Genomic DNA, 27,091 nt, shown 5'->3' on the forward strand with positions numbered 1-27,091 from the left:
CCTGGGAAAGGTGTTCTGAGAACAGAGAGACACTTGGCATGGGGACACCAGCTCTGTTACCTGAGAACAGTGGTGCCCGCACTTCACTCCTTCCTCCACCCTGGCCCTTGGACTTCCCTTCCCACTAGCCCCCTCACGCCTAGAGGTATTACTGCCCACCAGAGGCTCACTTGATGTGGGGTTGCCGCTCCCTACTGACCCTGAGCTGACCTCTTTGATTCTGGGTGTTCTTGGCTGGGGCCCAGGGCACCAGGGAATCAGCTGGCCAGACCCCACCACCAGAAGTCTTCCTGAACTCTCTGCTGTGCTGAAGCTCACTCACATCCATCCTCTCCCTCAGGTCTCTGGACCTGAGGAGTTTCTCTCGTCCTGAATAGTCCTCTGACTTTTGAGTAATCCTCTGGGGTCCTGAGTGGATCCCCACTTTACAGTTGAAAAAACTGAGAATCCGAGAGGAGAAGTGCCTTGCCTGTGGCCATACAGAGAATAAGGACAGAGCCAGGACTCAGATTCACGTCTCTGGGCCTCCAAATTGCATGTCCTTACCCCTCCAGAATATGCCCTCATGTCTAGAGCAAGCTTTCCATCTGCTAGAGTTGGGGTCTAAAGGGCTGATGTGGATGGAGGAACTGGGATTCCAAGAGGCCAGGGTGCAGGAGTTTTGCAACAGCTTCAGGTAGCACAGCCCACAGAGAGATGGCAGGGTCTTCACCTTCAAGAAGATTCATAAAAAGGACTTTTTGACAAGTGCAGGTTTCTTTTAAATCATACTGCTGAGCTGGTTTCTCAGATGGTAAAAAACCACCACCAAATGGAAGAAATTAACTACTTGATGATCATGAGCACGTAGCCCCCAGACCTTCTGGCACCTAAGGACCAATCATCCTCAGCCCATCAGAGAATTGTGCACAGCTGATCACCTACTTTGGGACACCCCTCCCTCAGCTGGCCTTTAAAAATGCTCAGCTGAAACCATTTGAGGGGTTCAGGGCTTTGGGGGCCTTGCTTGGCCCAGCAATAAACCTTTCTCTGCTTCAAAAAAATAGGCCTCACATGTCTGCATAGGACCCCTCTGTCCTTTGGGCCCAAACTCTAGGCATTAGTGTTGGTCAGTGTGCACAGTGCTCCCCCACCCAGACTACAGGTCCTCACCGGCCACAGACCAGGTCTGCAAGTGTCAGGAAGCTTGCAGGGTAAAGGGCTGTGTTGAGCCTCCCTACCCACAAGGGGTCAGCATCCAGGCCATCCTTCTCCTTAGTCTCCAGACTCCATTACTCCCCAGAACCATCTGAGGCCTCAAGGAAGTGAAGCTCTGAACTAGGCCATAAACTCCTCTTGGATAAGGTAGGTAGTGGCACGAGCACTGGGGCTCTCAGGCTCCCTAGGTGACCAGGCAGCCCCCAGAGCAGACCTGGTCAACACAGGAGTCTCAGAGCGGCAAAGTCAAATAGGTGGGTAGGTGGTCAGAATCCTATCATTCCTGCCTGGTCCCGCCTACTGCAGGGACTTCTGCGTAGATGAGGGGTGAGGCAGCGCCAGGGCAAGCCTCCAGGAGCTGGTGTCCAGCCTCTGCCAGACCAGTCCCTGGGATGGGAGCTGCCTAAAGTCACCACCCTGAAGGACTGGAGAAATCTGACTTGCAGTATGACTAGGACAAGCCCCTGTCAGGCTCTCTGTATCCCTCGTACCAAAATATAGATAAGGCTCCTGGCCCTCCCCAAGCCTCCCAGAGCCTCGCCCACACCTCAGTCCCCATGATCTCCATTCCTGCAGGGCTGCGCTCTGGCCCCAGTGTGGCCAGCTGGAGGCCCACCTGGGTCTCAGCCTGTGCCTGGGGAGTGATGCTGGAAATGCCAGGCCAGGTTTCTGGGAAAGAGTTCAGGTTCCCTTTTTACACAATACGCTAGGAAGACTGGTCTCATGCAGGAGGCTGCAGGGGTTGGGCTCTGTCTTGTAGGAGCATGGCCCATTCAGAAAGATACCCTGGAAGGGGATGAACTGAGTTTTGGAGGATAACTAGGTGTTCACTTGGTTGACAATGCAAGGAAGAGCATTCCACTCAGAGGGAACAGCATGAGAAAAGGCCCCATCCTTTTTCTCCTACTTGCACTAAGCTGCCTTCCTCTGTGGTGGTGCAACTCACACTTCCTTTGGGACCTTGGCCAGATCATTTCCTCACTCTAGGTCTCAGTTTCCTGACCTATACAACAGGAATAATGACAATGGTGATGACAATGACAGTAATAAAGACATTTGGGAAGAGCCTTGTCTGGGCCAGATCTAAGATTCTGATATGGAGCACTGGGTGACTCTTCTCCCGAGTCCCCCGGCATTCTCTGTTTTTGAGGGGAGACCAAGGCCCCATCTGATCCACTGTTGAACTTTACACGTACATAGACGTGTCTGGAAAGTGACATGGGCTCTCTATTTAGGTCAGATCGCAGGGTGAAGCCAAGGTCCTAGAGAAAGAAGGAGCCAGCTCAGCAGCTGGGTCTGGGATGAAGGCAGAGAGCATGGTTCTGGGCCCTCCAGGGTTCTGACCTGACCTCCCACCCACAGAGGATGGTAAAGGGTACCTTTGAGGGAGGACAAATCATCTCACTGTTGCTGAGATCCTGGGCCCAAGCAGCTGGGCTGTGGGAAGACCCTCACCAGAATATCTCCAAATGGGAGTAGTTACCCTTCTCCATTCCTGAGGACTGAGTCACATCCAAGTTGCCAGGAAGTAAGTTTGAGAGCCCATGGGGCATGGAGGGACACATGTTTTTGTGTGGACATATATCTTCATTTCTCTTGGAAATCTATATACGTAGGAGGGAAATTGCTAGGTTATATGGTAACTCTTGTCTTTCATCACTTGGGGAACTGCCAGACTGTGCTCCAAAGTGGCTGCACCATTTTACATTCCCACCAGAAGTCAATGAGAATTTAGATTTATCCACTTCCACGGCAGCATTTATTATCTGACTTTTTAATTTTAACCACCCTAATGGATATAAAGTGGTACCTGATTTGGGCTTGATTTGCATTTCCCGATGGCTAATGATACTGAATATTTTTCCATGTGTTGGTTTCCTTTTAAATATACTCCTTGGAGAAATAGCTCTTCAGATCCTTTGCCCATTTTTGAATTGGGTTGTTAGTCTTTTTGTTGTTGAATTGCAAGAATTCTTTATATATTCTGAATGCAAGTTCCGTAACAGATTTATGATTTACAAACACTTTCTCCATTTCTGTGGGTTGTTTTCGACTTTCTTCACTCTTTTGCATGTGGCTATCTAGTTGCCCCAACAACATTTGTTGAAAAGACCATTCTTTTGCCCATTAAACTGGCTTGGCATCCTTGTTGAAAATCAGCTGTTCATAGATAAGCGGATTTTTTTAATGAATTCTCAATTTTATTCCATTGATCTATATGTCCAACTTATGCCAGTACTACCCTCTCTTGATTACCATTTCTTTGTAATAAGTTTTAAGATAGATAACTATGAGTTCTACTTTATCCTTTTTTGTTAAATGAAATGCTCTTTTTATTTTATTTTTTACTTTTTTCCCCTTAGCTGAGGCACTGAGGATTGAACCTAGGGCCTCTTGCCTGCCAAGCACATGCTCTATCACTAAACTATACCCCCACCCCGCTTCTGCTTTATTTTTATTTTGGGGGGGAGAGGTTGTTAGGTTTACTTGTTTATTTATTTTTAGAGGAGGTACTGAGGATTGAATCCAGGATCTCGTACATACTGAGCATGCATTCTACCACTTGAGCTATACCCTCCCCCCATCTTTTGCTTTATTCTTGTTCAAGATTATTTTGGCTATTCTAGGTCCTATGCAATTCCATATGAATTTTAGAATCTGGTTGTCAATTTTCTACCAAGAAATTGAGATTTCATATAGGGATGTCATTGAATCTATAGGTCAGTTTGGATAGTATTACCATCTTAACAATATTAAGTCCTCATCCATGAACATGGGAGGTTTTCCTATTCATTTCGATCTACTTTAACTTCTTATAACAATGTTTTGTAGTTTTCAGAGTATACAATTTGGACTTTTTTTGGTTTGGGAGCCTCTGGGTTGTGTAGGGGCCCTAGGAGTTATTGAATTCACAGCTGAGTTGAGGCTGTGCTTCTGGAGCAGCCACATGTGGCTGCATAAGTGGCCAGCACACTGGCTGAGTCCCTCTCAGCAGGGGATCCTAGCTGTGTCCACCATCCATGGCTTGGTCTTGGCTGCACTCTCCTACCCTCATCTCCCCTATGCTACCCTTGGCACTGGCCTCCAGGCCATCTCAATGCTGGTCATCCATGAATCCCTGCTAGCCTAAAGGTCCACAAGTTTCCTTGATGGTGCCATCCTGATAGATAAACACTCTCCCTGACTCTGCAGCTATTACCTTTGATGTTCTTTGGAATGGAGAAGGGTAACTACTCCCATTTGGAGATATTCTGGTGAGGGTCTTCCCACAGCCCAGCTGCTTGGGCCCAGGATCTCAGCAACAGTGAGATGATTTGTCCTCCCTCAAAGGTACCCTTTACCATCCTCTGTGGGTGGGAGGTCAGGTCAGAACCCTGGAGGGCCCAGAACCATGCTCTCTGCCTTCATCCCAGACCCAGCTGCTGAGCTGGCTCCTTCTTTCTCTAGGACCTTGGCTTCACCCTGCGATCTGACCTAAATAGAGAGCCCATGTCACTTTCCAGACATGTCTATGTACGTGTAAAGTTCAACAGTGGATCAGATGGGGCCTTGGTCTCCTCTTAAAAACAGAGGATGCTGGGAGACTCAGGAGAAGAGTCACGTCATATTACATACAGGCTCCTACCCCTAAGGTAATGTTGCACCAGAGCCACCTGGCTGACCCAGCTTCCTGTTCAACATTCCCTGTGTCCCTTGTGAGCACTGGACGGGGCCACATGAGTCCTAGGCACTCCACTGAGGAATCTGGCCTGGCACGACTGCCACCCATATGGACCAGGGGAAAGGTTGTTTCTTCTCCCAGGGAGAGGTGGCAGGAGTGGAGCCAGCTGTTGGGAGGATCTGTCCTTAAGACCCACACAGAACTGGCCAAGTTGCTGCACAGCTGGATTGGGGAGTCTACCTGTGACGAGCCCCAGGCCTGGCAGGTGGACTCATATTCTTGTCTGCCCTATCCACCACCCCTTTCCTTGTCCACACCACAGCTTGGCCCTTCCTTTGAGTGACACATGCCTAGTGCATATAGATAAACCAACCTTGTCAGAGCCTGGGCAGCAGAAACAAGTGGCTGTCACCCACCTAGACTGGGCTTCATACTCCTATTGATAGCCCACAGGGAGGCCAGCAGAGTGAGGTAATGAGAAGGGAAATATGGTCCAGAAAGAGGAACGTGGTCCAGGCCTGATGGAGCTGCTGGTAGTACCTACTTCTCTGGTCCTGCCTTCCTTGTCCTCCCACTCCTGCCCCTTTAAACCCCACAGTGACAGTAAACTCTCCACTGATGTTGGTTAAAGAAAATATGGAAAATACAGAAAAGTTAAAGGAGAAAAAGGAGAAAAAAAATCAATGTCACTGATGACTGAACAACTCAGAGCCAACCACAGACACCATTTGGGCATCAGTCCTTCCAGTCTGTTACTCTAGACATCTCTGGAGTATTTTGGTGTATACTTTCTGTGGCCAATATGGTCATAGTCAATATACAATTTCAAATTCTGCCTTCTCAAGTTATTAAATCACATCAGCCTCTTCCCAAGTACTGATGACAACAGTTGACACAATGGGTTTTCCCTGTTTTAAGTGCTTGACCTACGTTACAGCAGTTAACCCTCACTACAACCCTATGAGATAAGTACTATCATTATGCAGAATTTACAGATGGAAAAACTGAGGTCCAGAGAAGTCAAGCAATTCTCCCAAGGTCACACAGCTCAAAAGTGGCAGTGCTGGGATTGAAACCCAGCAGCCTGGCTCAGAGCAACCACACTAAGCCATCGGCTGCTTTGGAGTCTTAGGGAGCATGATATTATTGACCATGTAGTGTATATTATATTCTGTAGATGTAACATTCCTTCTTCACCCATTCCCTTTAGTTGTATTGAGATGAGGCTATTGTCAACAAGGCTATAGAACACTCATCATGTAAACAACTTTTTGTGTGTCTTGGATGATCTCCCAGACCAAATTTCTCAGTCAAAGGAGCAGTTTTAAGACTCTTGCTCTATGTTATTCAGTGACCTTAGGAAAGGCTGCATTATTCATATGCCCACTATCAGAGGATGAAGGCTCCTACTTTGCCAACAGGGAAGAACTTTCAGGGAGGGGACGCTGATGTGTCAACCAAGATCTCAGGCTGCAGTGGTCAGGAAGGTCCCCAAGCCACATCAGCACGTGAGAATTTTGTAGAAAATGGTTTGAGGACCGTTTCCAGAATTCCCGTACCCCTCAGCCACTCAAGAGAGTGTGGAGGGGGAAGGAGTTAGGTGAGAGATGTTCTTTGGACAGGGATGTTGTCTCACTGTGAATCCTCACCCCACTTTCTTCCCCTCAAGCTAGGGAATCCTTTTTCATGAGACCATCGGGGAGCCTGATAGGTGCTACCCACCGTGAGGAGGCTCAGCCAACTGGAGCCTGACTTCACCCAAAGGAAATATAGCAGCTTGTGACCATATAGGGTAGGATAGAGGGGCTGTAATGAGATGGGCCGTGGCCCTGCTAGGGCAGGCAAAGGATGTTGGAAGTTTGCCCAGGTAGACTCTGCAGAATTGGGGTTGGGGGAGGTGTCACCTTGGGCCCTCAGAGGGGCATAGGGCCCAGGAAGCAACGTTAGGCAGAGAATGCCACATTCCTTAAGACTGAGGAAGGGACACAGGATGGAAACTGGGGGAGAGGAGTCCTGAGGAAAGGGCATTTCTGAAGAATTCACAAAACTGGCCATGAGAAAAGGAGTGAGAATTAACCATCTGCCAGGCCTACAGAGCAGGAGGCCAGGGATCAAGTAAGAACAGTGCTGGTCCCCTGAGCTTTCCCCTCCGCTGATTCTATACTGCTGGGGAGAGGAATCAAAGGAGCCCAGCACATCCCTTTTTCCTCAAAGGTGGGACAGGACTCCAGGCTTTGGTGGGAGATAGGGAGGGGACCAGAATTACTTTTGAATGAAGATGGAACTGCCCTCTTCTCCCCCTCACATGCTCTTGCAGCTCCAGATTTCAGATAGGTCTCCCCCTTAGCCTGGATGACTCCTCAGCCTTCACCTAGAAGACTGGATCTTCTCCAGGGAACCTTTCTTCCCTGCTCACCATCACCGGGCTCTGGACTCCACTCCCAAATCATGATTGCTTCCAGATCCAGCTGCCCCAGCGGGATGGTGAGCCTGTGAAGGTAGCGACCATGTAGGAAGGCAGCTGTGCTTGCCAGGCACCAGCAGCACACATTAGCAACCACACAGGATGGCTCCCCAGGACTGCTACACCTGCACCGAGACCACTGCTCCATCACAGCCCTGGCTGAGAAAGTCAAGATGTGTGAGGAAGCGTGAGGGGGTGCCTGGAGAAGAGACTGGACAAAGCAGAGGGGAGCAGGGGAGCCTGAGGCCTTTGAATCCACAGGGAGGAAACCTAGGGTCTAGCAACCAGGGGCCCAGGTGTTCTGCCCCAACCTTAGCACCTATTGTGTGCCCAAAGCTTGACTCACACTATCTCAACATTATGATCATTGCGCAGATGAGCAATCTTTGCAGGGATTGCAGGCTGGTCAGTTTTTTGAAGAGCCAAGATCATCTAGATCATCTATGGTGACCTGTCACCCCAAGGCAGAGACAAAGCTGTGGGCTGGTCAGACTATGCACAATTTCTCCCATCTCCGTACCTGCTCTTGGTGACCGAAGGAAAATACAAGTAGGACTGCCCAGTACTCACACGCCACATACACAGCTCTTATCTGACATCTGCGGTACAGACATCATTGCAGCCCGTGGCAGGAGCTAGAAAGCTGAAGCATGAGTTGGATTCTGTACCTGAGCCTCGCCATCCACCTGGTGGTGCAGACAGCTCTGGGTAAGTCCCTACCCTTTCCTGCGGGCACTGGGCAAGAGGGACACAAGGGACACAGGAGCAGACCCCCAACTCAACCTCTCCAAGGCGCAGCAGGGCAGAGACATTTAGACAATGTCTGCGCAGATGGTGGGTGGCAGCTGGTGGTGTGGACATTTATCTTTTCAGTTTATAAAATGTGTTTTATAATATATAATTTTGTATGTTTATAATTTATGACTTTATAAGTATATTCTTTATAAAATTAATATTATATTAGTATATATGTATTAGTGTGTGTGTGTGTGTGTGTGTGTGTGTGTGTGTGTGTGTAACCGTCATGTAACCACCAACCAGATTAAGACCGAGAACATTTCCAGCACCCCACATAACCCTTCCCAGTCAATACCCTCAAAGTAACCACTGTTATGACCTCTATCATAAATTAGTTTTGCCTATATAAACTATCAACTTTTTTTTAATTTGAAGTAAAGTTTGCTAAAACCACTTTTAGCATTTTGGCACATTTTCTTTTAGTCTTTTTATTGCATATTTGTACATAGTTGTGATATTAGCATGAATACAATTTTATACTCTGATTTTTTTTCCATCCAAAATCTTACCATAAATAGTTTATAACTTAAGTTTATAGTTATATTTACTTTGCCTGGTCCCCAGATATAAATAATGCTTCCAGTACTCACTGGGGCATATATGACTATGATTCAGAAAGGTCTTTGTTTTAATGCATTTCTGACTATTTTCATAAGAGAGGAAACTGGAAGTGGAATTACTGAGTCAAAGAATGTGAACATTTTATGGCTCTTATACATTTTGCCAAATTATTTTCACAGGCTATTGTATCAATTTACCCTCCACCAACAGTATATGTGACTGTCCTTTTCATTGTATCTTTGCCAGAATTGAGTGCCATCATTTTTAATATATTAGGTGGAAATTGTAACTTCTGGTTTTAATTAGCATTTTATGACTACTAAAAACGTGGAATATTATTTTCGTAAGTGCTTCCATATGACCTCTGGGCAGCAGAGCTGGGATGCAGACGCCACATCAGCTCTTGTTCAGGGGTGTAGAGCACTCTGCCACGTGCTTAGGTGCCCCCCAGGGGCGGGGGTGAGCACAGTAAGACACAGCTGTTTGGAGCAGAGCTCTGACATGAGACACCATGTGACCCTGAGCAACTTATATACCCCTTTGAACTTCAGTTTCTACATTTGTGTAGTGGGAAAATAGTAGTAGTTACTTTCTAAGCTTTTTAGGAGTAAGAGAGCATAGATGTGTTTGGCACAGTGCAAGGCTATAATACAGGATAGGTAAATCCTAGAAGTTGGCTATTTGATCATGAGTGGACCCAGAATTCAGGACAAATCTGGGTAATGTGACAGAACTTGGCCTCCTGGTTCTGGCCTCTGAGACCTCAAACTAGCCATGACCATCTCTGGGCCTCTAGGCTTCACCCAGCTCCTCCCAAGGCCACTGAGAACCCCACATGAGAGAACAATGTGAAAGTGCTTCGTAAACTGCAAAGAGCTACATCCAGAAGAGGTCTGAGATGGCCCCTTGCCCCTGCTGGCCTGCCTCCATGCCTGAAGGGCCACTATAACAACCACTCGTTTGTGCCTGGATATTGCTTATGTAAGACCTGGGGACGTGGGCAGAGAGGTATTTTTGACCACCTGCAGCTGAGGGTGTGAAGGTGTGCTCTACTACGCCAACGCCAAATACTATTCCAAAATCCAGTCGCATCAAAATCTCCTGGAGGGGGTTGTACATCTAATTTCCTGATGCAACCTTGAGATTCTCTTTCAGAGGGTGTGGGGTGGGACCTAGGAATCTGAATTCCCCGGAGTTTCCCCAGAAGATTCTGATGCACAGTCAAGTTCAGTAGTATTTGAATCAGATTTGCTTTCTGTCACTTTGCAGGGTGAGCCCCAGGGAACCAGGGCACAGAAAAATTCAGTTTTAATAAGGGAGGAGGGGAAAGAAATGACAAGGGTGCTGAGGCCTCAGCAACCCTTGGCAACAGGAGTGGGGCAGGATGAGAGCCTAGAAGAAGAAGATGTGCCCATAAGCAGAGTATAAATTCAACTTTATACCTATTGCAAGAGCTAGCTATGGTGTAGGTATGCTTGTGGGGTGTGTGTGTGTGTCTCTGTGCATGCGTGGGCACATGTGCTACGTGAACGTATGGATACATTGTAACCTAAGTATAACTATGTTTACATGCATATGGATGTATGTGTATGGGCATGCATTTAACTCTTGTATTTCTGTATGTTTCTTTACAAATATACCCATGTATATGTAAATTTGTATGTACATGTGAGTATTAATGCGAATGTGGATATGAGTGAGGATGCATATATGTGTGTGATTTCTTCCCAGAACTATGTCAGGCAAATGTTAGCAACAAGATATAGTCATGTCAATATCTGACAAACAGAAATCAAAATAAAGAACATTTTGACATTAAATGATACATTAAATGACACAAAGAAAAATTATTCATGTAACAGACATGAGCTTTTATGCATCTACCAACATAGCTTTGAAATCTTAAATCAAATAACTAGAAAGAAAAATACTAAGAGGAACATACAGAAAAAATGGGCAAATACACAGTTGTTGTGAAAATCTTGAAGCTGGTGCTGGTGCCTGTGGCAGATGGGCCAGGGTCTTTTTGGTGGTCAGGGTGACCCTTCTTCTCTCTTCCTAGGTGCCTTGTACACCAAGAAGCCTCTAGTAGTTACAAAATATGGGACCCTCCAAGGAAAGCAGATGCAAGTGGGAAAGACACACATCAATGTCTTCCTAGGAGTCCCATTCTCCAGACCTCCTGTGGGTGCCCGCAGATTCGCTGCCCCAGAACCCCCAGAGCCCTGGGAAGGAATCAGAGATGCCACCACCTATGCCCCTGTGTAAGAGCCAGAGGACCGTTGGCTGGGAGGTGGGCAGACCCTAACGAAGGCGGTGAACCTATGCCTGCCTCTAGGCCAGGATTTGAACAACTCACTGAAGAAAAGTGCACTGTGTGACCACAGGCAGGCCTGGGGACCATTCTGAGCCTCAGTTTCCTAATGAGGTGCCTGGTCCAGATGGTGTTTAAGGTGCTAATAATGCTGTTCTTGATTCTGTCATGGGAGAGCCCTGGGAAAGGAGGAGATGTCACTGACTGTACTCCCAGGAACTTCTGGGGAGCTGACTTTTCCTAAATGTGTGTGAGGAGCAGCAAACACACACACACACACACACACACATACATACACATGTGCACACACACAGAGTAAACCCTGTGCTCCTCCCTATTCCCTGGGGCTTGAGCCCAAGAACAAGCCCATATGGCAACACCAGCCCTTCTCTGCAGAAGGAGCTCCATGATGGGGAGGGCATGGTCTCAGTTTCAGTTTTAATGTCCGAGGGTCTTTTGCAACCTCTAGCTGGGCTCCCTGTGTCACATGAGTGTGTTAGGATAGTGGCTGCCCTTTGAAGCACTGGGCTTGGCAGTGTACTCAGAACAAGTATATTTACTGTTTGCTTAGGACATTGAGTAACACACTGTCCAGAACATTCTGTGGTGAACATTAACAATGTTCATCATCAGTTGGATAAAGTATTAGATTTAGAAAAATGTCTCCTGTAAGAACCTGGGTGTCAGTTGATATAAAAACCTACAACCACCACCCTGGGTGTCTAGTTGTTAAGAACAGATGTCCACTATCAGAACATGAATGACTGTTACTGGAATACTGGAGAGTTGGTTGTTAGAACACTGACCAACACTGAGAGAGGCTGAAGCATTCAGAACATTCTGTGACTGTTATTTGGAACTCCATGGATCAGGTGACTGAACACGGAATAACCATTGTTAGAACCCTGAGGATCAGGGGTTTAGAGGTTGGGATGTCCACTGCATAGAAGTCTGGGTGTCAGTTGTTGGAACATTGGCCATCATCTGTCAGACATTGGCTGTGTGGAACACAGTGTCAGGTGTAAGAATTCCTGGATAACTTAGAACAGACTGTGGGGTGGTGGTTAAGAGTGGAGCAGGGAGAAAGGAAGCTGTTACAGAGATGGTGGCTTCAACCAGTGTAGTTACAGTGGAGATGGTGGGAGTGGTCAGGCTCCAGATTTCTTTTGAAGGTAAAATTGACAGGATTTGCTGATGAATTGGATGTGATCCACAATGGAAGAAGAGTAATCAAAGATAATGACTAGTTTGGGGGCAGAGCAGCAAAGGGAATGGAGGTCCCATTGATTGAAATGGAGAAGACTGGGGCAAGAGCAGGTTTGAGCAAAACAAGAGCTCATTTGGGGGCATGCTAAGTTTGACATGTCTAATAAATGTCAAAGCGGAGATGTGGGGTAGGTGGTGGGAACTGGAAGAAGACTGGTCATCAGCATATCAATGGCGTGAAGCCATGGGCCTGGAAGACAATGGCTCAGGAAAGAACAATCAAGATGAAAAGTGAAATAAGGCTTGAGTTCTAAGGCACACTCCCACTTTGGCCTGGGAGAGGAGGAGGAGCCACCAATGAGGTGGCAGGAAAATCTGGAGAGCAGGGTGTCACAGACTAGAGAAGGAAAGCTGTTCAGGAAGGGGAGCGTGGTCAACCATGCAGAGGGCTGCCAAGAGAAGTAAGATAATGACAGAAGTCATTGGTGACCTTGACAGGAGTGGCTTTGAGGGTGGGTTGGGGACGGATGCCTCAGTTGCCTATAACAGCAGTTCTTGACTCTTTAAGAGCCCTGGCTTTCCTGTTGGGATGCTGGATGTGATTTATTGGACAGCATCCTAACATCAACATTAGTTGCTGCCGAGAAGTCAAGCAAGAAAGACCAAAGACAATCTGTAGAGACTCAGATTAGCTGCCTGCTGGTGACCCTGGGGAGGGCCTGGTGGGAGTGGAGGGAAAGGCAACTTGTTGAAAAGTTTGGCCCTGAAGGGAATAGAGGGATAGAATAGTTGCTGGAGAAGGTGGGTGGTAAAGGATAGGTTTGGACCAAGGTATGCTGAAGTGCTGTTGGGAAGGACTGAAAGGGAGCAGGTAACGCTCTAGGGTTGGGGAGGTAGGAATGAATTACACACATACACACACACACACACTGAAGACAGGCTGGAGAAGAGAAGAAGGGAACAGAGGAATAGCTAGACAATGTGTCCTGCATCTAATCAATGGGCCCAGTCCCAGCTGTTATGAGAATAGCCACCCTCAGGGCTGGCTGGGCCAGTAGGGAGAAAAGGCAAGGTGACCCAAGCAGCCCAAGCTCCGTAAGTATAACAGATGTTTACACATAAAAAGGCACAGGGTCAAGTGCCAGGAATCAGATGAATCCACCTCCACCCCTGCCCTTGGGCAGTAAAAACAACCAATCAAAATAACTCTAACCCAGCATCATAGTCAATGGTGGATAGGGCTTTGGGGAGCACAGATGCGGAAGTGCCCAGCAGAGAGGGTACCACTTAAGCTGAGCCTTAACTGTGAGTAGGAGTTTGTTGCGCGGAGGAGAAGGCATTTGACAGAGAAGGAAGAGGCTTGGAGGTGGGAGGCAAGGGGTCATGTGTATTTGGAGCAAAGAGTGTCTGGGAAGGAGATGACTAGATGGAAAGGAGGGCCTGGGTCAGTGTAGGTGAATCTCGGCTTTATCCTGAGGGCAGGAGGAGGAGTCAGGGAAGGTTTTAAGGAGGGGAGTGACATGGTCAGATTTGCGTTGTCTATCAGTCTCTCTAGCGAGAGTGTGAAGATGAATTGGAGGGGGTGTGAAGAGGTGGGGGCGGTGTTCTGGCCAGCATGGTGGCAGCAGCCCTGAGATGGACAGAGAATTCCTATTCAAAAGCTGTTTGGGAGGTAGAAAAGAGACTGAGGGGAGGGTGGGGCATGAAAGACAAGGAGATGCACCCAGATTTCTGGCTTGATTAGCTCCAACAGAGTCTCCAACAGGAGCAGGGAACTTTCCCCCAGGCAGACCCATAAAGGGAGGCACAAGACAGGGGATGCCAACCTGCCTCCCATCCCTGGACCCTAACATTAACGGAGGCTGTTTGAACACGGATACACACACGCGCTCGCACATACACACACCAAATGCTGCCTGGATTTTGCTTTGGGTTCTATTCCCTCACAGTGGAACCTGGGTTGAAACCATTCTCCCCACTATCATTGTGGTGCTGGGCCCCAACTCACATGGTGCCCACAGGTGCCTTCAGGAGTCCTGGGGGCAGATGGCTTCCATGTACTTCAACATGCACAAAACTTACAAGTTGCTGCAGTTCAGTGAGGACTGTCTGTACCTGAATGTGTACGCACCTGTGCGCGAGCATGGGGACCCTCTGCTTCCGGTGAGTACTCTGCCTTCAACCATGCACCTTCCCACTCGGGCACCCCACTGTCCCACTCAGGCCTTAGCCCTTCTCGCCCAGGTGATGGTATGGTTCCCTGGAGGCGCCTTCCTTGTCGGCTCCGCTTCCGCATATGATGGCTCCGAATTGGCGGCCCGCGAGAAGGTGGTGGTGGTGCCTCTGCAGCACAGGCTCGGCATCCTGGGCTTCCTTAGGTGGGCAGCGCCGGGGACCGAGCGGGCGACCTGGAACTGGGCCTCCTCTGGATTTGGGCTGAGGGCGGAGGAGGCGGGGACTGGTGGGCATGTCCTGTGAAGGGCGTGACAGGGACGTGGTCTAGTGCTAGTTGGAGCTGCAGGGTGCTCCAGACTGCCTCAATGGGGTGGATCCCAATTATAAGAAAGGAGACACAGTGGTAAGACATAGTCACTGAGGGACAGGGCAGGGCGAAGCGGGATTCCCCAGCACCCAGGCAGGTATTAGGGCTCCGGACCCTGACCGTGAGCCCCGTGCACTCAGCACGGGCGACAGCCAGGCCCGCGGAAACTGGGCCCTGCTGGACCAGATTGCAGCTCTACGCTGGGTACAGAAGAACATCGCAGCCTTTGGCGGAGACCCAGGCTGCGTGACACTGTTCGGCCAGTCATCAGGGGCCATGTGCATCTCAGGACTGGTGAGTGCAATGACCAGATAGACTCAAGTACAAACACGCAAGTTAGCGTGTTCTGTGTTCTGCACAGATGCATGTGCAGATTTGCGTGTACCAGAACATTCCAGTCCACAGACCTGCCCTCATCCCTGCCATGGGTACTGCTGCTCACAGCCAGGGATGTTGGTTCCATTCAGGGTTAGCACTGATGAGAAAATCAAGTCAGCCCAGGAATGACAATGCTGAGAATATGGATACTCAGCCAATCTGTGGTGGGCTGGAAAGATCACTCAGCACCTCTTATCTCCCTACAGCCCCCCAGAGATCTATACCTGGAACAGAGCCCACCATCTGCCCTCTGGGCAGGGCTGGGGCTACAGACCAGAACTGAGAGTCAGGCCTGGGTTAGAGACTGGCCTCTGCTCCTGTCTCCTGAGGGACTGCTGACATGGAGTGTGCCTGGAGTGTGAATGTAAGGTCAGGTGCCCTGTGAGGGACACATGGCTGGGAAGTGAGCATGGACCACATCACACAGGGCCTTGTGGGCCCTAGAAATAATATTCAAACATTGAGCACATTCTGTGTGCCAGACACACTTCTAAGCACCTTATGTGTATTCATTCATTTAATTCCCTCAACAATTCGAAAAGGAGTATTCCCGTTCTACACTCTGCAAAGAGAGACATGTTCTCCACTCTACAGATAAAGAAAGTGAGGCCCAGAGAAGTTAAGCAATTTTATTTAAAAATGTACTGGAGGAGGAGAGGGTATAGCTCAGTGGCAGAGTGCATGCCTAGCATGCACGAGGTCCTCGGTTCAATCCCCAGTACCTCCATCAAAAAAAAGAAAATGCACTGGAGAGCAGGGAAAAATTTTAAGCAGAGAAGTGACAATCAGATGTGTATTTAGAGTTGGCTCAGTCTGCTGGAACTGGGTTAAAAAGAAGCACAAGCTTGGAGACCAACTTGCGGTGGGGACGGTATATCTAATGGGGGCTGGTTCTGAAATGGAGGTAGGAAGGATGGGCAGTAGAGGATGGTTGCAGAGTGATGCAGGAGGCCAAGTGGACAGAACTGGAGCAGCAGCAGTGTGCAGAGGAAGGAAGGCCCCTGGGGCTAGTAGATGGTGTTGGGTGAGGGCCACCACATAGATGGGGACTGGCTGGAGCAAGTATAAGGCACATGAAGTACCCAAGGGACAGGATGGGGGATCCAGATATAGTAGTTTCCCCCCAATTTGGGCAGCAGAGGAAGGCTAAGAACTACCAGTGCAAGTAACTGGGGCCGTGGGAAACATAGGGTACTCCTCCCACATTTCTAGCCCAGCAGCAGAAAAGGAAGACCTTTCTGGTTGTTATGACAGCAGGACCACTATAACACCAGATTCTCTCTGGGACCCCTGGGGCTCATTGCACAGACCAGGATAAGGATGCCCAGAGGCAGGAAGGCACTGGCTCTAGATCTAGGACTCCAACCCAGAACTCCTGACTCCTTCCCAGCTTCTGCCCTCTCTGGGCCTCTTCAGGCTGCCCAGCCATGGCCAGACAGGCACCCCAAACTGCCCAAGTGGTCCAGTGCATTCTCATGGGTGCCATGCTCACCTCTCTTGCAGATGACATCACCCATAGCCCAGGGTCTCTTCCATCGGGCCATTTCCCAGAGCGGCACCGCAGTACTCAAAGTCTTCATCACTCCTGATCCACTGAAGGTGGCCAAGGTGAGTGTCTCCTCTCCCCTAGGGCTCAGCAAGGAGAGGCAGGCTGGGGGTACCCCTGAGCACTTCTTCTCTTCACAGAAGATTGCCCATCTGGCAGGCTGCAGCCACAACAGCACAAAGATTCTGGTGGACTGCCTGAGGGCACGATCAGGGGCCGAGATGATGCGTGTGTCCAAGAAAATGGTAGGCAGAACTTCCTTCCAGCTCTCTGACCTGGCTGCCTGCAAACCACCCTCCTGACCTGGTACCCAGCCGCCCCAGGGACTCTGTCTCAGGAGCACACTGGAGAGACTTCTTTTACCTCTGGTCCCCTTCTCTCCCCACAGAGATTCTTCCATATGAATTTCCAGGAAGACCCTCAAGAGGTGAGCAGGCCTCACTCTCTAATTTGAATACATATTTATTGTACATGTACTATATACTAGGCACCCAGGATACTCTGTGAACTGTTCAGGCCAAGATTCCTTCCCCTGTGGGGCTGATGTTCCAGTGGGGAGAGACAATAAACAGTATAAATAAATAAGTTATTCACCTCTTTAGAAGGTGATAAATGAATAGCAACAAAAGGAGCAGGGTAAGGAGGTTGGACATGTTGGGAGGAGTGGAATTTTAAATAGAAGGGACCGAGAAGGCTTAGCAAGGATTTTCAAGAGGTGTGAATGGGAATACCTTGGCGGGGGCATCCTAAGTCTGAGTAGCCTCATCCTGCCTGTGGCCGGTACTCTCCCTGCCCTCCCCAGGGTCACCAAGCCTCAGCTTTTCCCCAAAGGGCCTTTAACTCAAGCAGTCTCGGGAGGGGGACCCGCTGAGCTGGGCACCCTGGACCACAGGGAGGCTCTGTCGGAGGACTGGCTGGAAACCCCCTTGTCTTATAGATTGTGTGGTTCATGAGCCCCGTGGTGGATGGCGTGGTGTTCCTAGACAATCCTGTGGAGCTCCTGACCCGGGGGCAGGTTGCACCTGTGCCCTACCTTTTGGGTGTCAACAGCATGGAGTTCAGCTGGGTCTTGCCTTTTGTAAGTGAAAGGAGGGATGCCCACCACAGGGGGGGTAGCAAAGGATGTCTCTTGGGTAGTGCTGGGCACCGGATCAGATCCCAGTGGCCTCTCTGGAGACGCCCAAGAGCTTGGGAGCCTCCTATAGACCCTGTGTAGTAAGAGCTGGCCAGGAATGACAGGGGGAAAGAAGTATACTCTCTTGGAGGCTTGGGGGCTGCAAGTTTTCAGCTTGTCATTCGGATGTGTCCTCGTGTCCATTCCTTAGCCTCCAGGCAGCTGCAAATCCCGGCATCCTGCCTGCTCCTGGGTCAGGGTGGATGCCCCAGCTCAGGGGGAATCCTCCCAGCCCCTACATCAGCTCCGACCCAGGTGGTAGTGAGGGACAGGATGGCAGCAAGAATGTGGGAAAGGTGGGGGCTCTTCCTGGGCTCTGTGCTCTGAGAACTTATCATTTACTCGGGCAAGAGCCTTGACGCCTCGTGTGGCGCTGGCTGGAATCCCTCCTGATGTTTGAGCCTGGCCCACACCTGGGCCCTTTTCTTGCGGAACAGATCATGAAGTTCCCACTAAACAAGCACTGGATGAGAAAAGAAACCATCACGAAGTTGCTCTGGAGTGCCAGCACCCTGTTGGTGAGGGGCCCTGCTGTCAGGGGTGCTCAGTTCGGTTGGACAAGGCTGACCCCTTTTCTTACCTAGTAGTTACTCTTCACAAAGGGTTCCCAGCCAGGACGGAAATCTTTCTTGGGGGGCATGGGGTTTGGCATGGGATCAGATGGCTGCTGGTGGGCAAGGCTCCCCAGGCTTCCTCAGGGACATGGCAGGCGGTGCTCATGCAGCAAAAACACAGGAGTAAGACTCACCCAACAGGGAGGACTTTCCAGGAAGCTCCCCTTTCTCTCTGACCTCAGGCCAAAAACTCCTCGGGGTGCTGAGCCAGGGCCCAAGTCACTGGTGTGCCTACCATTGGCCCAGCTGGCACCCCACACCTCAGGGTGAGTGTGGCTTCCTCATCTAGAATGTCACCAAGGAGCAGTTACCACTGGTGGTGAAGGAGTACCTGGCTGATATCGATGACCATGACTGGAAGAGGTTACGAAACCATGTGATGGACCTAGCTGGGGACGCTACCTTTCTGTACTCCACGTTGCAGGCTGCCCGCTACCATCGCAGTATGTGGGGTCCCCAAGAGTGGCCACACCGTGTCTACGCATGCTGCTTACTACTGGGCTTACCGAGCGCTCACCTATGCTCTTTGTACCTCTAGACTGGTGTAGGATTCCAAGTGGCCACAGAAGAGGCAGTGTGCTGGCAACTGTGAAAGAAGAGGGGCTGTTCCCTAGGGCTGAGGAGGGCAAGGCCAAAGCTAGTCCAGAGGAAACAGGCTAGAGTGGTTAGGGAGGGCCTCCTGGCTGAGAGGACAGGCATAGGGGCACCTTGGAGATCCAGCCCAGGCCTACTGGGGCTTGGGGAACATGTGGGTGAGAGGTCAAAGGTGGGGCTGGAGAGGATAGACACTGAAGAACTTTATAAATGCCAATGGGAGAAAAGAAAAGTTCATAAAAGGGTAGAGGAAGGCTTCCATTTTCCTTGCCACAGTCCCATGAATTAAGTTTTCACACCCCAGTCTGCAGATGAGGAACTGCAGCTCAGAGAGGTTGAGTGACTTGCCCCAGGTCACATGGCTAATGAGCAGTGCAGATAGGATTCAAATCTGCTCCCTGGGTTCTGAAGCCCAGGCTCTTTGCCCTGCTTGATGCAGGTGGGTGGGATGCATGGGGTGGATGAGAGGCCCAGGTGGAGACTTTTCTTGCAGCCCTCCTCAGTTTCCTTGTCCACAGATGCCGGCTTCCCTGTCTACATGTATGAGTTCAAACACCATGCCCCCAGCATCATTATCAAACCCCGCACTGATGGGGCAGACCACGGGGATGAGATGCACTTCATCTTTGGCATAGTCCTCTCCAAAGGTGCTAAAGACCCACCTAACACCCTCACTAGGTGTCTAGTCTCCACACCTTTGTATTTCGCAACCCCGCCCCCACCCTCTGTTGCTAACCGCAGGGAGCTAGCCAAATCCTAATCTGGAATGCCCTCCCAGATGCAAGCCTCCCAGTGTGGAAGCAACAGGATGGGATGTCAGCACCCCATGCTCTGTTCCAAATGCCACATTCCATTCCACCTCCAGGCTATTCCTCAAGGAAGGAGAAGGCGCTGAGCCTCTGGATGATGAAATATTGGGCCAACTTTGCCCGCACAGGGTGAGTCTGGTCCCCCAGCACATCTGGACAGGCTTCCTAACCAGCGCTAGACCCAATGGCCAGCTGCTTCAGATATTTGTCCTTGTGTGTCCCACAGGAAATGCATGATCAACCCAAGCAGAATGCCCCTTTTCCCTCACTATTCCCGTCAGTCACCAGGTCCTAAATGTCCCTAAAATATGTCCCTCTTTGTCCCGTGACCACACTCTTCATTCTCTCCAGCATTCCTGTCAGTGACTGCCAATGCTCTCTTGTGCCCAGCCCCAATACTGGGAGCTGGAATTCAAGGATATTGTAGACATGACCCCCATCTTCCAGCGGCTTGCTAATGTTTAACAAAAACATTAAATTATAATCTGGTATAATTAACTGTGCTGGGGGAGCAGAAGTCACATTGAGAGCATAGAGGAGGTGTCTGACTGAGCTGGGGTCAGCAGGGGGTGCTTCCTGGCGGAGACAACATTTGAGCAGACCTTTTGGCTAGCCTTGTGACTAGTTTCCCATCTCCACACTCTCTCTCCTTTCTATCCATCCTCCTTATAAACACTCAATGGACCTTTCCGAAATATCATCTGACCAAGTCACTTGCCTGTTTAAAACAATTCATGGCTTCCCTCTGCCCTCAGGTAAAGTCCCATCCCCTTAGCTTGACACAAAAATCTTCAAAACTTTCCTGCGTCCTCTTCTCTCCAAATCCATCCTCTTCACACACTTCATGTTTTTACCTAACCCTATCCTTCTGCTTCCTCTAAAAGCCCTGTGCTTTCATACCTCCAAATCTGCACATTCTGTTCCCTCTGCCTAAAAGGCCCCTCCCCACCACACTTTCTTCCTCTTTCTTAAAGATATGTCTAAATATCATCTCTGTAAAGCCTTCTTGGACCCCAACTCCCAAAGAGAAAGTGAATGACGGAAGGGTAAGAGAAGGAGACAGGATGAAGATAAGCACAAATAATCTTCTCTCCATCCTCCTGGGCAGAAACCCCAATGGTAAAAAGCTGCCCTACTGGCCACGCTACAACAGAGATGAGAAGTACTTGCAGCTGGATTTAACCACAAGGGTGGATGAAAAGCTCAAGGAGGAGAAGATGGCCTTTTGGATGAGGCTGCACCAGAATGAAGGACCTGAGAAGCAGGGCAGTTCTGAGGGTGGCTCTGCAGGAGGGAGCCTTAGGGATTGTCCCACCACCCAGGCCTTGGGGAGACTGGCCACGGACACATCTAGGACAAGTGTCATGCCCTCCCCAGTCTAGGTCCTGTGGAGGCTCCCTGTTGCTTCCAGGCCAGAGCCAGAGCCTTAGTCTGTTTGGGGCCCTGAACCATTCCCTTCAGCCTGACATCCCATGATGCTCACCTGTCTCACTGACCATCAGGTTAGTCCAGGCCCTTTCACTGCCATACTGTGGGCTACCAGTTCTCAGAACAAATGCTTCTCTCCCTTCTCCAAATCCTTCCACCCATTAAGGTCAACTTGAAGCCACTTCTTATGGGAATTCCACCCAGACTGCCACTGCCCCTATCATTACACCAGCTTGGACTTACTATTCATCTCACTCAACCTTGTGCCTGTTCACATTGGCCTGAGCCCTTGGGCAGGTTATATGTTACAAGAAGTGAAGTTTTGATAGCTTGAGATCTTCTCCCCCTTCCTACACATCTCCCGCAGGGCCCCTCCAAAGCCAGGGATGGTCCTCAATAAAAACATGTTGACTTGCCCTGAATTTCTCCTTCTGTAAAATGGATGGATGAACCACATGGTTTCTCTATTTGAACCCTTAGAGGAAGGGAGCATTGCTGCCTGCTCCTTGTCGGGCTGAGCCTGCTATGCTACACTCAGTCAACGGGAGCTGCCGCAAAGTTGCCTGCACTGCAGAGCACTTAGTTTTTTTTCTTCATTGTGTCAAGTGCCCCACTCCGGACATCCACACTCCGTGCACACTTGTCCATTGGATTAGGTCTTGGTGCTGCATCCAGATTCCTCACTCTCTGGCCTCTCTTGCAGCCTGACCTGAGCATACCCCAGCCTGTCCCACAGGGGTTTTTTTTTGGGGGGGGGGTTGGTGGTAAAATGTATGTAACATAAAATTTACCATTTTAACTATTTTAATTTCTGTGACATTCAGTACATTCACATTATCATCACTACCATCCATCTCCAGAACTTTTTCATCATCCCAAACTGAAACTCTATCCTCCAAACAATAACTCCCTATTTCCCCCATCCCCAGATCCTGATACCCACCAATCTACTTCCTGTTCTATGAACCTGAGTACTCCAGGTACCTCATATAAGTGGAATCATACAATATTTAACCTTTTGTGTCTGGCTTATTTCACTTAGCTTGTCTACAGGGTTCATCCATATAGTAGCATATGCCAGAATCTTATTCCTTTTTAAGACTGAGTAATATTCCATTGTATGTATATACCACATTTTGCTTATCCATTTGGCTGTTGATGGACATTTGGGTTGTTCCTACCTTTAGGCTATTATGAAAAATGCTATGAACATTAGTGTAGTGTCCCACGGGTTTTATGTCCCAAACTACAATGTTGATTAGGTTCTTTATCAGTTGTCTCTGAGACAACTGGAGGCTACAGAGACCCATGAGGGGAGGGACTCCATTCCCCAGCATCTAAGCCCCAAAAGCAAAGGGCTAGTTGGAGGAGGAGGAAGATCCCCTTTCAAGCAAACGTTTGTCTTCACAACAATTCTGTCACATGGATTTTATTATCCCTATTCTACTGATAAGGAAACCAAAGGAGGAAACATAAAAGGCCCTGCTCAAGGTCATGAGCTAGTCATGGCAGAGTGAGAATCTGACCAGGCCTGACTCACCATGATACCTCCATCCAGACCTGGAACAATCCCTGAGGGAGGGTAGCCTCCAGAGGATGTGTGACAGCTCCATTTTCAGGGGAGGCACAGCCAGCCGAAAGTACCTACCCACCTCTAACCAAGGGAGAGGCAGCTAAACAGCCACTCATCGGTGGGATCCTGAGTGAGGACTGGAAGCTCAGACCCTGGAAGGTGGTCCTGGGCAACCTATGCAGAACTCAGCAGGCACTGGCTGAAGTCTAGCTGGGCTTGATTCACGCCACTGCCTATAGGGGACATCCTGTCCTGGGGGTCCAGAGGTCTGATCCCAGGCTGGTCCAGGCCTACTTCCGTGCGTCCCTCAGTTCTTCCCTCCTCAGGTTCTCTCACACAGGTCTGGGGAAGGGAGCTTCTCAAACAGCCACCTACCCAGAGGCTATCTCCCAAATTAGAGGGAATGCAGCTGAGTAGGAACCAGAGACCAGCCTGGCTGCGGCAGATGCAAGAATCTAAAAGGACTCTCAGGGAACTCTAGGATCTTCTCTAGGAATTTAAGCCTGCAAAAACTCCTGTGGGCAGCCTGGATGGTGGGCTGGGCCCCTGCCTCCCACAGTCCCTGCCCCATGTGCTGGAAGGATACCTCTCTTCCTGTCTGCTCCTTCCCAGATGGCACCGCTGAATGAGGAGTTTGGAGAGGGCTACCTGCTGCCCTGTCTCCACCCTGTCTCCATGTCCTAACTGGGATCCCCCAACAGCCACCCAGAGGCTTTCCTAAATCCCCTGCCAGACCCCCACCCCGCAGGGAACCGTTCTCAGAACAGATTGGATCTTGGTGAAGACCCCAGGACACTTCTGTGGCCTCCCTCCCAAGTTTCCCTCCGCTGGCCAGGGCCGCTATGAGCACGAAGGCGCATGGGTGCAAAGCTGGCTTAGGAACACCGCGCACACGCGCCCTCTGGGGGCCTTCGCCGCTCAGCTCGGGCGGAGTCTGACTCCTCGCTCTGGAAGCGGCGCCCCTTCCTCTCCTCCAACACACCCAGCTCCCCACCACCTGAAGCAGCAATTACCGGCCGAGGTGGCTGGGGAAGGGCCAATTAGTGCGGGAGACGCGGCCCCTCGGCGGTGCCCGCGCTGCCCGCAGTTCCCGCAGTTCCCGCAGCGCCGCCGCCGCCGCTCGACCGCCGCCGCCCTCCCTGCACGGCCGACAGCGCCAGACGCCTGGGAGCCCCGAGGGACGCGCCGTCCGGCCTCCCGCCAACTGCAGTGATGGATCCAGGCGCCTGGCCTGGGGCCAGAGCCCGGGCGGACGTGAGGGCGCCGGGAGCTGGAACTCGCCGCCGCAGGGTGGTGGGGGCGAGCGGAATGCGGCTACCCTCCCTGTGAGGGCTCCTGCGCCCCCTGACGGCCTGCGCCCCGGCCCCCACCTTCAGTTGCCAGGCCGGCAGGCAGCAGCCGGCGCGGTGGGGCTAGGTGGTGGGAGGAGCCCCAGTCTCAGGCTGGCGACTGAGGTGCTCCAGGCAGGGTTGGGCTCTGCCCAAGCCGTCTTGAGGCCTCATGGTTCTCCTGGCTTCGGGACCTCCAAGGCCCAGGCCCAGGCCCAGGCTGCTTGAGCTCAGAGCAGTTCCCTGTTGGTGGCCGTGGCAGGGCCTGGCTTTAGAAACCCTGAGCCTGTCCTGCATAGAGCCCCTGCATGGCAGGGACGTGGGCAGAAGAGTGGGTGGGCAGTGCCCGGCCACAGGTGCTCTTTCACTGATGAGTGAGTGCATGGACTTCCTCCCCCGGGTCCCTGCACAACCTGACTCACCCCCTTGTAGGCTTTGGGAGACCCAAGAGGGATCCGTTTTGCCCTCCAGGAGCCCACAGGCTGCGTGGGCAGAAACTTCAGGGTCTTGGCTGGGATCCCATATTAACGGAAGCTCTGAGGTTCAGGGAAGCTTCAGGTTAAGGAAAGACAGGCAGGTGCCGCCACTTCAAGGCTTTCCTTTCCCCAACTGACTCATTTCCAGCCCAAGCTGGGTGCCCTGGGGCCCTGTAGTGAGGGACTGGACACACTCTGAATGAGGCCAAGGGAGGGAAGAAGCAGAGGGGAAGGGCTCACTAAGAAGGTTCACAAATGGGGGTCACCAAAGAGCTCAACTGTTCAGTACTTCTGTTTCCCCATCAGGGCTGGGTTAGAGGTGCCAAGGCCCCGTCTAGTCCTGGATGCAGTGGCATGGGGTTCAGGGTGGCCTTTTCTCTGTGCCCTCCCTCTGCTTCTACCACACTCAGGTCTGGCCATGTTAGGGATGGGCTGGGGTCCTGCCTCACGGTCTAGAACCTCACTCAGGTCCTGATGGGCCAGACTTTCTGTGAGGGAGAGGGGATCACTTCTCTAAAAGAGTGAGAACTCCTCTTTCCATATACCAAGGCCATTAGCTGTGTGGAGAGAGAGAGAGTGCCTGTGAGAAATTGGGGTGTGGGGACTGAGTGAGGAAGGGACACAATGACAAAGACACCACCTTGAGTCTATCGTGCAATGAAGTGACAGTGCATTAAATTAAAGTATGAGGAAAGGAATGGAGACAGATGGAAGAGACAGTGGGACGATCAGCCAAGAAAGTCAGGGAGGGGAGGAAAGAAACAGAAGCAGGTCGACACACGCCCAGACAGGCCAATGGACAGAGAGCCAGGGCAGTGCTGGGGGCTGTCAGGATGGAGAAGGGCAGTACCTGAGCACTCAGAAGGTGGCGTCTGTTTCTCATCCCAGTTGTCTGACTGAGACCTTCCAGCGCATGATAGAAAGCATTATCTGGAAAGGTGTGGGAGCACAGAGATGACCTATCTTCGGCTGGGTTGGAGTGTCAGGGAAAGCTTCCAGGAGAAGCATCTGAAAGGGCCAGCAGGAGGTCCTGGAGGGAATGGAGGCAGAGAGGGAGGGGGAGGTCCAGGACTCCTGCCCACTCCTAGCCCTATCAGCCACAGGCACTGTGGGCTGTGGAAGAGCATACTCTGTGACCTTACTGAGGAGCTATGGGGGTGATTGTTATATATCTCCTGCTGTGAAGGAGCAAGGACCCTTTTGAAGGAGAGCCTTTCAGGAAATTAGCACCAGTGGCAGGAGAATTCATCAAAAGCTGGCAGAGGCGCCTGTTGCTGATTCATGTCGCTTGCCTAAGGAGCAGCTCTTCTGGCCTGAGGGAAGGACTGGTACCCTCCATAGCCATCCAAAGACCCCAGACCCAAGACTCCAAAATGCTGGCCCCATTGCTAGTACTCTCAGAAGCTAGTTGAGGGCACCACCATCAATTTGTTGCTTCTGAATCACAGGATTCCACAGTGCTAGGAAAGGCTGCTGATGGAAAGGGGGTCTTGGTTTTTAACACAACTATTCTTTCTGCCATGTGATCTTGGACACTTAGTTGACCTCTCTGACCCTTTCTGCCAGGAGGAATCCTGACCTTGCCTGCCTTCTGGATGACCAATACATCTATGATATTCAGCACATCTGGGAAAAGAATAATTTTTCAAAGAGTGAGGATGCAACCAAATCCAAACAACCTTTGGTAGTGGGACCCAGGTGGCAAGGAAACAGCCAGGTTGTGGAACCCAGTATCCTGCGTGGCACACGCCTCCCTCCCACAGCGCCCAGGTATGGTAGGCAGAAGGGCTGTTGCAGGACACATCTCCAGAGGGCACCACTTACCTGCTTTACAGTGTGAATGAGCACCAGGATATAACGAGCTCCATGCCCTACCTCCTCTGAACTCAGCTACAAAGCACACTTAACACCACCCATGCCTCAGAGAAGGCTCTGATGGAATTGTTTGGTCACCACCTAACATGAAGCATCCCCATTGGGCAGCCTTTGCAGCCTCCTCCTCCCCTCCAGCCTATCCCTGGCTGCCTTCAGCTCCGGGAGCTGGTCCTGCCCCCAGGTCATTCAATGCTGAGAGAAGCAAGATCCTTTGAAGGGGCTGTAGATGTAGCAGACCCTGGAGCCTCAGGGAACCCCTTCCAGGGCCACACTGATCCTGGCTCTGCCACTGTTCCTGGCTCCCTGGCTCAGCTACAAAAGGAGTCAGGCCACAGGCAGTTACCCTCTGCTGAAGGAGAGCATGGACTCCCCAGCCTTGATCAGCCAGCTCCCTTTTCCAGGCCCTGCTCAACTCATTTTATATTTTGACGGAATCTTATATGGACTCAAGTTGTTATCAAGTGCTTCCCTTAACAGCCAACATTTACATCTGGATTTGTATCAAAGTATGGAGTTGTACAATTCCTAGAATTTCAGAGCTAGAAAGGACCTT

At 50.7% G+C, this 27,091-nt stretch overlaps 1 protein-coding gene across 5 annotated transcripts; it reads left to right on the forward strand.

Moving 5' to 3' along the window:
• The first annotated feature begins 3,729 nt into the window (after positions 1-3,729).
• On the forward strand, positions 3,730-21,894 carry CES4A (carboxylesterase 4A). 5 transcript variants are annotated; one of them, XM_006180640.3, is made up of 14 exons: positions 3,730-8,030; positions 10,744-10,945; positions 14,223-14,364; positions 14,446-14,579; positions 14,884-15,037; positions 16,625-16,729; positions 16,808-16,912; positions 17,056-17,094; positions 17,605-17,745; positions 18,279-18,359; positions 18,745-18,898; positions 19,568-19,696; positions 19,915-19,987; positions 20,967-21,708. In XM_006180640.3, the coding sequence occupies exons 1-14, from the start codon at positions 7,973-7,975 to the stop codon at positions 21,238-21,240; spliced, it is 1,791 nt and encodes a 596-aa protein (XP_006180702.1). In that variant the 5' UTR covers positions 3,730-7,972; the 3' UTR covers positions 21,241-21,708. The 5 variants fall into 5 exon arrangements, with proteins under 5 accessions (XP_006180702.1, XP_032342375.1, XP_032342376.1 ...); XM_032486484.1 differs by having other exon boundaries at positions 14,223-14,579; positions 20,967-21,894; XM_032486485.1 differs by having other exon boundaries at positions 14,223-14,579; positions 16,811-16,912; positions 20,967-21,894.
• The last annotated feature ends 5,197 nt before the right edge of the window (positions 21,895-27,091 follow it).

This window comes from Camelus ferus, chromosome 9 (assembly GCF_009834535.1).
Source record: "Camelus ferus isolate YT-003-E chromosome 9, BCGSAC_Cfer_1.0, whole genome shotgun sequence".
NCBI classification, from domain to species: domain Eukaryota; kingdom Metazoa; phylum Chordata; class Mammalia; order Artiodactyla; family Camelidae; genus Camelus; species Camelus ferus.

What these genes read in the sequence shown, in the direction of transcription:
- CES4A (XM_032486484.1), top strand. Translation starts at nt 7,973, where the DNA reads ATGAGTTGGATTCTGTACCTGAGCCTCGCCATCCACCTGGTGGTGCAG. An exon ending in GCCACCACCTATGCCCCTGT is followed by an intron (nt 10,946 to 14,222) that starts GTAAGAGCCAGA and finishes TGGTGCCCACAG; the next exon opens with GTGCCTTCAGGAGTCCTGGG. An exon ending in GGCATCCTGGGCTTCCTTAG is followed by an intron (nt 14,580 to 14,883) that starts GTGGGCAGCGCC and finishes CCGTGCACTCAG; the next exon opens with CACGGGCGACAGCCAGGCCC.